The sequence below is a fragment of the Doryrhamphus excisus genome, linkage group LG4 (genome assembly GCF_037039965.1).
Source record: "Doryrhamphus excisus strain RoL-2023G ecotype Guam linkage group LG4, RoL_Dexc_Guam_v1.1, whole genome shotgun sequence".
Classification (NCBI taxonomy): Eukaryota; Metazoa; Chordata; class Actinopteri; order Syngnathiformes; family Syngnathidae; genus Doryrhamphus; species Doryrhamphus excisus.
The window spans coordinates 23,665,582-23,676,768 of record NC_136360.1 but is presented as its reverse complement, the minus strand read 5'-3'; the positions used below and the strand labels follow the sequence as shown (position 1 = coordinate 23,676,768).

The following is an 11,187-nucleotide window of genomic DNA, read 5'->3' as shown; positions in this document are numbered from 1 at the left end:
TTTTAAACATTAACTTTATTATATGTGATATTTTAACCCAGTTACATGCTGTAGCATTAATTACTGAGTACGCAGTGAGTGTAGTCCTGTATACATATATTTAAGTATAAGTACGGAACTACTAGAAATTAAACAACCATTTTTGCTTGACAGAAAAAGCCTACTGCCTGGGAAGGGTATCATTGCCATGGCAACGAACGGGGCGTGGTTTAGCCGGATGTTTAGCCATCTCGTGGATGCTATTTGTCTTCTCTTATATACACAACAAACAAACATATACACACTTTAATAAGCTAAAGTCGTTTGTTTTTCCACAACAATAAAATTCGACACGGGTAAGAGCACACAAGTGAGCGTTAAGAAAGGATGCTCACGCGCTGTGACGTAGCACGTACGACGCGTAACCTTGCGTCTGTCGTCACCGCAATAACCACACCCACTGGACCATGAGCACCAAATACAATACAAGTACTTGTTAAAGTCTTCCTTGTGGATAGTGGTGTCCATTTAGTGAAATACGTGTCATTATGTGAGAGACAGCCGTGGAGTATAGCACACGGCACCGCTAGCACCGCTAGCACCACTAGCGAAGTATCACTCAGACTTTATGTGATATTATATCGTAAAACTGGCTCCGGTTTTCACCAAGCAACAATGGTCGCTTCTGTGGAGGAAGTATCCGCGTCCATTGTGCGTGAATATCTGAGTAGAAAGGTATGTTACTGCTAACCACCTGTAGCCACGTTAGCGTTAGCACTTGGGTTGTCATGCTAAGGAGATGCGATGCTAGTTTACGTCTAAGTTTTCAATAAACCTAATATCCTTTTCGGGGATTAGGCACCGGTATCAACAATCCCGGTTCACGTTTAAAGGTTTGTTTGGGCTAAAATCGATGCTAGTCTATCACCGGAAGTAGCCCCCGCTGTTACCTGTCAACATCCGGATTGTCACTAAACAGCAACAAAATGCAGGGACTCAAGAGGACGATTGCCTGCATGGATGAAGAGCATCCACGGACGCATTCCAGTATCAATAATCGATCCCAATTGCGTCAGATCCTGCACATAGAAGACCTGTATAGAAAGAATAAGGTAAGAGACATCAAATGTGGAATATTGGATATTTATGTACAAGTTAAGCGTGTTACGTTAACATTTTTTTTTTTTACAAATGCCACATATAGGCTTGTTTGTGTCTGTGGGCTTATTCATTCTGTTTAAAAGCCAAATATTCTTACACTGAGGATGTGGTATTTGCCTTAGAAAACAACACTTTTATGCCTTCATTCTTATGTGCATTTTCTCATTTGAAGAGTTTCTCATTCTTGTCATTCAGCCTGTTTGGTGGAGAGAGATAGAGAGATAGAGATAGACATGTCAATTTATGAGGCTGGCAAAATTATGTATTTCATTTTTAGTGGCTGTGCGACTAATTAGTTATTGGTTATCGTGACAGGCCTCATATAAGTAAAACATGCTAATGCAAAATGTACAGCTGTCCACAACAATGACATGACATGGCTGCCATTACAGGTTGAGAGTTCCCCCTTGAGGACTTTACTGGAGATTATTGTAAAGCATCACATTGAAGGCGGTAAAGATGACAAGACGGCTGGTGAGGAAAGTGAATCGTTGGCGTCTGCTTTAATAATCAGCCGTCTCTCCCCCGCAAAGACACCACTGCAGATGAATGACACAAACACGGAACACGCAGCAGCGTCCTTTCTTTCCGGTGATCACATGAAATTAAGGTATTCAGTAAGCACGTTTTTGACTTTTACTTGCTGGGAAATGAAGTAGAATGTCAACTCACAGGTCACCTATCAATGACGTGTCGCCCACACCAATTGACGCAGACAAGAAACACGGCTTGTGGGTTGATTCCTCCGTAAATGAGACGGGCCAATCAAAGAGTGAACACTTTGTGATAAGTGAACCTGAAAAAAAGCCCCCCGAAATCATCCCAAGGAGCAGACCCAATCGAATACGGCGTGGCATGATGGCCGGACCCATAGCCAGCACCCTTCAGGTAGGGTCAGGGTTAGCTCTGCCTTCTAACTGAGTGCGATAACTTGATGTTTTTTTGGTTTTTTTTTTAGGAATCAAACAGACAGAGGCCGAGTCGACGAGTGGACGCGCCTCACCTGCTGCTCAGGAAAGACGAAGAGACCAGGCTGTCTCAGGGTGGAGTGAACAGTCCATACCAAAAAGGCTCAGAAAAGTCCAGAAGTGACACGGCGGAAAGGGTGCAGGGCTTGGAGAACGTCGGCCCAGCTAGACAAGACAGAACAATGTAAGTCTCTTATGTACATGAATTTATGTATCTGTGTCTATTTTCTTATGCAGATTGACTTCCTGGTACTAATTTCAAAACTCATTTAATGTTAAACCACTGTACTTACTGTAAAAAGTCACCTTACCTGCAGCGTTTCTTATAGTGGACGCTAAAGCAGCTAACCGCAGGGGTCGACACTTATTAGCGCAACCTCCTGATGCAGTTTTTATTAACTCCACAAGATGGCAGTAGCTGCCGGCATCAGTATATCAAGTATAAAATATACTGGTACTCACTGTTAATGAGTGACAATGTTAATACTAACATACTAAGTCCTTATTTGTAAAATGACAAATACTTCAACTTGCTGATATAGTTCATCTTCAAACAGCTAAAATAATACATAAGGCTAAAAATAAGCAATTAGCTAAAAATGTCATCCAATACTTCTCTACAAGAGAGGAGAAATATGATCTCAGGGAAGAAGTACATTTGAAACACTTCTATGCTAGGACTACGTTATGCTAGCCATAGCATTTCAGTATGTGGAATCAAACTATGGAATGGATTGAGTAAGGGAATCAAACAATGCACAACGATGAGCCAATTCAAGAAACAATACAAGCAGTTGATGTTTGCTAAATACAAGGATGAAGAGTCTTGAACCAGTCATGATGTGCTATATATATCACTATATTGACACTTACTATGGTACCCATTATGGCATTGGATGCTCATATCACCCAGTACTTCGCTACGGGACAAAAAATAATATAAATGAAATGAATAAAATAAAATAAAATCATTCCTGAACGAAATGAAAATAAAGTTAATTAAAATTAATTAATAAAATAAATAAATTTAATTTATTCATGAATGAATAAATTTTTTTATTTAAATAATAAAATAATTAAATAAATAAAAAATTAATTCATGAATAAATGAATATTTCTTTATTTTATTAATTAATTTTAATTTTTCTCTGCCTTTCTCTCAGCGTGAGGCCTAAGACGCAGCCACATGATGATTTGTCTGAAATGGTGTTGGGTAAGAAGTGATATTGGGGAAGATTAATATTTATTGAGCTGTCATTTATTTATTTATTTATTTTCCAGATGACGTTGATGATGACCTGCCCGAATTGTCCAACATGTCCATGAAAAAGAGCAACCATACTGCAAGAGGCCACCCCATGGACCAACACACGGCCTCGGTTGTTGATTTAGTCTCAGGATGGATGCCAGATATGACTTTTAGGGGGGGTGTTTTTATTTTCTTTGTTCTCCCCAGGAATTGAAAGCAGTTCTTCTTGGCTCCTGTGTCAAATGTTTCAGTGTGGAGTGGAGGAACCAGGCTTTCACCTTCTCCGAAACACATGACCTGAGATATGGAATCGTTCAGAAAAAGGTCGCCATAACTTGTCATTCATTTTGGCTTATTCTTAATATTGTTTGTTTTCCAGGGTGGTCCATGCGGGGTCCTAGCTTCCATCCAAGCCTTTGTTTTAAAGAAACTTCTCTTTGAGAACATGGACAGTAGTACTACCAGACTCCAGTATGTTTACTTTTAAATCCATACCTTATTATGTACGGATGCTGATATTGGTATAAAAATGTCTATTCATAGCATGCGGCCATGAAGTATTTCCAAATTTGGCCTTTGGATTGTAAATATGTGCAAGCAAGGCGTTTTAACCCTCCTCGTGTTAGTGTCAGCACCGACCCGTTTTACATTTTAATGCATAAAAAGAATCCCATAACATTAGTTTATTGCATCAAGGCTTTTTCACTTTGTCAGGAAACTCTATTTCAACAAAATAAAACCAAAAAAAATATTTTTACTACATTTTCAAATGGTCTGGTTGAAAATATGACCACTGTATTGTTAGGGTGGGTTTCCACCCGGTTATAATAATATGACTATAAAGCAATATTTTGAGCCAAAACTGAAATCATAAGTGTACAATTATCCAACACAATGACAACCAGCTCCTCTTCTCATCATGGAAGCTTTAGGGCAGGGGTCTCAAACTCAATTTACTTGGGGGCCACTGGAGCTAGGGTCTGGGCAAGGCTGGGCCGCATCAGGTTTTCAAAAAAAAAAAAAAAAAACGCATTTACTAAAAACAGAAAAATGAATAAACTTCGCTTTGGTTCCAATTTTCTACAATAAAAGCTCTGATAAAACATTCCACTGTTCTCAAATATCTTAATTTTTATTTTTCTGCACAAAATAAGATAAACAATCAAGAATAAAGAAAATAAATCAATCAGTAATAAATAAACATAATAATAATAATAACTTAAGAAAGCAAATAGTTGGTGGGTAGACAAATGATTTTTTTCAGATTAAAATGAACAAAGCATTATTAGAGCCCTGTAGACATGACAAAACACGACTATAGTCACATTTATACTCTTTTTATTTACAACATATTGCGCAACTGCAGGGTCTTGAGACACATGCTAACTCGCTAAACTAGAGAGCTAGCCACCTAAACGGTAGCCTTCAAGTTATTTCCTTTCAACTTAAATAGCCAAAAACTTACCACTTCCACACGGATAGGGAGGATAACTATTAACAGTTATTTAACCTTTAACATGAACATGAATCAAACGTAATCATTTTTCTACCTTTTCTTGACATGAATATATATGGGTCAAAATTGCCCCCAACACCATAGATGTTTCTTTAGTGATTAATACTAAAATGAGAAAATAAATCAAACTAATTGATTTAAGAGATATGTTCTATATCCCCAAAAGAACCTTCAATTTATGAATATGATTCTTTTGAGGTTCATTTGAAAAGGTTCATTTTAGGAAATTAAAATGGAGGGGTATAGTGACAAAAAAAAGGCCAAAAGAATAAAAAGCAACATTTTCATGGATGAGGAAGCCTAAGAAGGTAACCAAGACATGAGAAGCAAATTTGATGGTAACGTATTGTTTTTAGTGGATTTTATAGCTGATTTAATACACGGGTCAAAACTGACCCGTTAACATAGGAGATGCTACCAGGAAGCTAACACAAGAGGAAGGTTAATAAGATGTCCGCCCATTAGCAACATGAAGCTCGACACAATACAGTGGCGCCTTGGTTAACATCATTAATCCAGGATTCCACACAGTCTGACTCAAACCAAATCAAGTTTTCCCGTACAAGATCATGTAAATCCAATGAAAAAGGAGCTTAGCAGGTTACCGTTGTATCTGCATCGGTTGTTAGGGGTTGAATATGGAGCATCTGTATCGTTATCCATTGTATACATCACATGACTTCCTGTGCAAATAAGCCTGCGCATTGTTTTCAGGAGTTTAAGACCGACCAATGCAGCCAGACGAAGATGTCTGAGTCTAGCCGTGGCTGAAGTCCTGTGGAGGGCCGGGGAGGAGACAAAAGCCACACTTGCAATGTAAGATTCTACGGTTTTTTGTTTCACGTGTGTGTACTGCACACGGGTGATGTAATGTACGGGTTCTGACGATGGAGCCTCTGTGCTTTTCACACAGAAACACGGGAAGAAATGTCTTCACTCCGAGTGGACACTATAAATCTGAAGGAGTGCTGGAAAAGGTAGGACACTTTTCCCGTTTGTTTACTACATGGAGAAGATATTTCTCCCGCAGGAAATAATGGCTTCATCCTTTCCAGACCTCACATCCGCTGGCTGATGATTCCCAGCATGCCTTGCGGGTTATAAATGACTATAACAGAACAGTAATCCCTAGTTCATCGCGGTTAATTGGTTCCAGACCCGACGATGGTCAGTGAAGTAGGATTCCTAATTTATAAATTCAATTATTTTCTAGTTAGAGCATAGAGAACCTGTTTAGCGCCTTCTAAATACGTACTTTAACATTATTAGAGCCCTCTAGACATGAAATAACACCCCTATAGTCACTTTTACACTCCTATACAGAAAATACGTAAGACATAAAATAGACTCACACATGTTTGCATTGAGGACAGGCGAGTGGTTAGCACGCAGACCTCACAGCGAGGAGACCAGGGTTCAATTCCACCCTCTGGCATCTCTGTGTGGAGTTTGCATGTTCTCCCCGTGCATGCGTGGGTTTTTAACATAGAACATGAACATCCAGCAGTAACACAACATTTTGATGAAAAATATACTGAATCAGGGCTGCACAGCGGCCGGGTGGTTAGCACACAGGCCTCACAGCTAGGAGACCAGAGTTCAATTCCACCCTCGGCCATCTCTGTGTGGCGTTTCCGCCCACATTCCAAAAATGTTACATTTAACCATTTACTACTTGAAAATGCTTCATTTAGGCCCAAAAGTGAAATAAAAAACGAGTTAGAATACTTACTAATAGGATGTATTCGACCACAAAACCATTTTCTATGCCACTTGTCCTCACGAGGGTCACGGGGGGATGACTTTGGGCAAGAGCCAGGGTCCACACTGCTGATCACAGACAAAAGAGCATAGTTTATGTATGAATGTTTGTTAAAAATTAGTTGATACTATGATGTAGGAGTACATGTGGTACATTTACATTGGGGGGGTTATTTTGTGCTGACGAGGACCAGAGGGCGGGAGCACATTACATCAGTTTTAAAGTCGCTACAGGTGTAAATATGACTGAATGTTGTTTTGTTTTATTTGTGTAGATCACGTGTTTCTCAGTGGACAGCATGAAGGACCTTCAGATGCTGGTGGAGCAGCACATCCACCAGGTGAGTCTCAGTATTTCTGCTTTAAATAAATGCATTTTTAGTAATTATTCTGATTATTTTTCCACAGTTTGAGACAGGGGAGCTGGGATGTCTGCTGCTCACCGTGTCTGCCGTTCTCTCTCGATCCATTGACAAGTATGGCTAACCTCGCCGTGCAGAACGATCATCAAGTTTGATTTTTTTTATTTATTTTATTTTTGGGGGGGGGGGTCAGGGTGAGAGAAGACATGGACGTGGCGACCACAGCTCTCATTGGAGCTCATGGCTACTGCACTCAGGTTAGACTCAAACTACAATAAGATGTTTAGTCTCATAAGAACATTATTACACTAATGTAGCTTGTCCTTCCAACTCTGTCCACAAGATGGCGTGCTTACTTTGCTTCTTAATATGCCAACCCAGACACTGTTGATATTTATTCCTTGCTACTTTGTGTATTATTTTTCAAATTTGCACTCCAAACGCTGTAAAAAGTGTAAGCACGGAAGTGTGAACGTGATTTGAGTGTGTTGTGAATAAAAGTATCTTTTTGTCGGTCAGGAGCTGGTCAACCTCTTGCTGGTGGGCCGGGCGGTGTCCAACGTCTTTGACGGCGACGTGGAGTTGGACTCGGGAAAAGGAGGCAGCTCCACCCTGCTCAAGGGAATCAAACATCCTTGCAACGTGGGCCTGCTGTCCTTGTTTGAACATTACAACATCTTTAAGGTGAGAGACGCTCACCTTTGCAATAAATCATTGCTGTTAAATCATTTTTTATGAATGAATGAATTAATATGGCCCATGTAAAAAAATATGTTATTTCAACAAATGTGTACTTTTGGTATATAAAGGCATTCAAAGAGGTTGTGAGGCTATGTAGTATTCTACACTGGCCAGTACGCGTCTCTAATGGTACGTCGATCACACAGTAGACACCAGGAAGTGATAAGAGCAGGGAACTCTTGCCATGCTAACATATTATGTCTTATAATGTTAAAAAAAAGTGGATTTAGAAAGTGGTAAACATGTTTCCTATGTCTTATTTTCTTTTATCATGTTTACTATATTGGGTAATAGGAGTATAAAGGTGACAATAGGGTTGTTAGTCCATGACTAGAGGGCTCTAAATTGTTATAAAACCCTATTTAGAAGGTAGTAAACAGGTTTTGTATGTCTTATTTTCTCTTATGTCTACTATATTTGGTAATATGAGTGTAAAGGTGACTATAGGGGTGTTATTCCATGTCTAGAGGGCTCTAAAATGTTATAAAACCCCATTTAGAAGGTAGTAAACAGGTTTTGTATGTCTTATTTTCTCTTATGATGTCAACTATATTGCGTAATAGGAGTGTAAAGGTTGCGATAGGGGTGTTAGTCCATGTTTAGAGGGCTCTAAAATGTTATAAAACCCTATTTAGAAGGTGGTAAACAGGTTTTGTATGTCTTATTTTCTCTTATGTCTACTATATTGGCTAATAGGAGTGTAAAGGTGACTATAGGGGTGTTATTCCATGTCTAGAGGGCTCTAAAATGTTATAAAACCCTATTTAGAAGGTAGTAAACAGGTTTTGTACGTCTTATTTTCTCTTAATATGTTTACTATATTGGGTAATAGGAGTGTAAAAGTGACTATAGGGATGCTTTTCCATGTCTAGAGGGCTCTAAAATGTTATAAAACCAAATTTAGAAGGTAGTAAACAGGTTTTGTATGTCTTATTTTCTCTTATGTCTACTATATTGGGTAATAGGAGTGTAAAGGTGACTATAGGGGTGTTATTCCATCTCTAGAGGGCTCTAAAATGTTATAAAACCCTATTTAGAAGGTAGTAAACAGGTTTTGTCTTATTTTGTCTTGTCTCCTATATTGGGCAATAGGAATATAATATATATAAATGCCAAAAAGCAGAATTAGTTATTATGATTTGATGAATTATTAATGAGTAAATAAATCCACTGCTCTGCTTGCTCTTCCAGGTTGGAGACTATCTGAAGAACCCCGGTTTCCCGGTGTGGGTGGTGTGCAGTGAAAGCCACTTCAGTGTGCTGTTTGGCCTGCAGGGGGAGGTGTTGACCAATCGGGATGAAGACCAGCTGGAGTTCGACCTCTACTACTATGATGGACTTGCCAATCAACAGGAGGAGATCCGCCTCACTGTCTGTGCGTAGCAGGGGGGGGGGTCATTTAGTCATTTTTTGACTAAAATGTCAAAAACTGCTTTTTTTGTGTTGCAGCTGTGGGCAAAGGCAAAAGTAGCCAAGATGCGGACGCTGATCTAACCCCTCCGCTGGAGCTGTGTATCCGGACAAGGTCAGAAAGCGTTGAATTTAATTAAAATTTAAAAATTAAAAAATAATAATTTCCTTCCGTTATAACGTGCTTTCACCTTTATTTCCTCAGGTGGAAGGACGCCTTAGTGGGTTGGAATGACACGGAGCCCATTCTCTGACTCGCTGGATGACTTTCATTGGACAATTGCAGGCATTTCAATTTCATTGGGCTTTTTTTTTTCCACTCAACACCCTGATGTAACCCACAAATAGTTGAAGACACTACCAAAATATACCTCATTCATGCTTTAACATTGAATATGCATGTTATTATTTGTTGTTACATTTTAGGGATGAATGTAGAAGATAATAGTTTGCAGATGAGTATTAATAATGTCAAGAAAAGTTGTGTCCTTCTAGTTGTGTTACTTTATGCTAGATATTAGCCCTATTAATAATTTATATAAATGTTTAGTGAGGTTTTTAATATGTTTATTACCGCAGTGGCCTTTGTTTACACATACTTGCTTATATTTTACTGATTGTTGAAAGATGAATACTAGTAGTAGTTTATAGGAAAATATGTATTTATTTTTTTAAAAATATGCTATATATGCAACAATATATAGTCGTCCCTTGCCTCTTCCTGGTCCAAACAGCGCTGTTGGCATTTTTTTAAAAAATCAATCAAAATACGATCACTGTTTTGTGGTTGACGACAGCCTATTTTTAGTACAGAAAAAAGAAAAAAATAAATAAATACAAAGATATATATATATATACACATGCTAACATCAGCATGCCAATCTCAGCATAGTTGGAGCAGAATTAAAAAAATAATAATATAACATAAAATATGACTTTATTCTCGTCAATAAAACTTTATTTTGCTAATATTAACATTTTTTTCTCAGAAATTGATAACTTTGTGTAAGTCTGCGACATTATTCTTGTACATTTAGAACTTTATTGTAATATTAGAAGTTTAATCTCGTAAAATTTTGACGTTATTCTCCGAAGTATTTAGTTGTAAATATACGCTTACTTTTCAAAACAGTGTATGAGTTGATGTGTTTTTACTTTCTTTTTAACTCAGTTATTCATAAACATTAACCATTCCACTTACTTCCACCACATGAATGATTCCAACTTTTCCAAACATGGCTTAATTGGCACAAGATGGCGTCGGCGCATGTAAACGTCACATATATTTCTTCATACATTAATAACAGCAGCATCATTGTACATTCAAACGTTTTATAACATATATATAAATCGTGCATTTTCGTACCAGGCTCAATTTACTGCTTCACCCACCTGAAAACCAGGGATATGAATGAGATGCAAGCCAACTTCACGTCTGTCCATCTTGCTTAGCAGAAAGAGGAAGTTCGTCAAGCAGACAAACTGACGTAAAGTGTCATAAAACCAGGCGAGTAGTCATACCGCCCCCTGCTAGCGAGTGCCCATTACTACACCCCTTATGTACGAAGTAAGCCTTTTTTTATATGTTTTAACATAGTCAAAACAAGGTGGTTACATTTCTGAACTGTTGTCAACAAATACATTCATCAAAAAAATTGTGTTGAGCGTCTGACGACAGGGAATGCTGTCAGAAAGTATGTGTGCCCTCCTTGCCATTGTTTGACAGAAATAAACATGAACATCCTGACTGTTTGTGTGTTCTTCAAAGCTGACATTACGGTACATGTCAGCAACCCGAATGGACTTTATCGGCCAGGCTGAGGAGTGGGAGCTCCTAATAACTAACGCTGTTACTTTTTTCAGTAACGGGTAATGTAACTACTTATATTTACTGTCAGCATAACGCCGTTACCATTTTCGACACCTCGTTACAGCACGTTACTTAAGCCGCCTAAAAATATATCACTGACTTCATAAGTAATCTGCAGCGCAGTGAGATTGTTGCAAAGTGACAAGGAAGGGGTGGGAACACCAAATAAG

General features: G+C 38.6%; 1 protein-coding gene across 2 annotated transcripts; it reads left to right on the top strand.

Moving 5' to 3' along the window:
• The first annotated feature begins 410 nt into the window (after positions 1-410).
• On the top strand, positions 411-10,907 carry mindy4 (MINDY lysine 48 deubiquitinase 4). Of its 2 annotated transcripts, none has more exons than XM_078790418.1 (18): positions 411-714; positions 972-1,091; positions 1,533-1,750; positions 1,815-2,028; positions 2,099-2,292; positions 3,272-3,321; positions 3,390-3,487; positions 3,565-3,681; positions 3,737-3,828; positions 5,588-5,689; positions 5,787-5,850; positions 6,910-6,975; positions 7,043-7,111; positions 7,179-7,253; positions 7,516-7,680; positions 8,929-9,112; positions 9,187-9,262; positions 9,353-10,907. In XM_078790418.1, the coding sequence occupies exons 1-18, from the start codon at positions 655-657 to the stop codon at positions 9,399-9,401; spliced, it is 2,013 nt and encodes a 670-aa protein (XP_078646544.1). In that variant the 5' UTR covers positions 411-654; the 3' UTR covers positions 9,402-10,907. The 2 variants fall into 2 exon arrangements, with proteins under 2 accessions (XP_078646544.1, XP_057928632.2); XM_058072649.2 differs by having other exon boundaries at positions 413-714; positions 7,043-7,110; positions 7,190-7,253.
• The last annotated feature ends 280 nt before the right edge of the window (positions 10,908-11,187 follow it).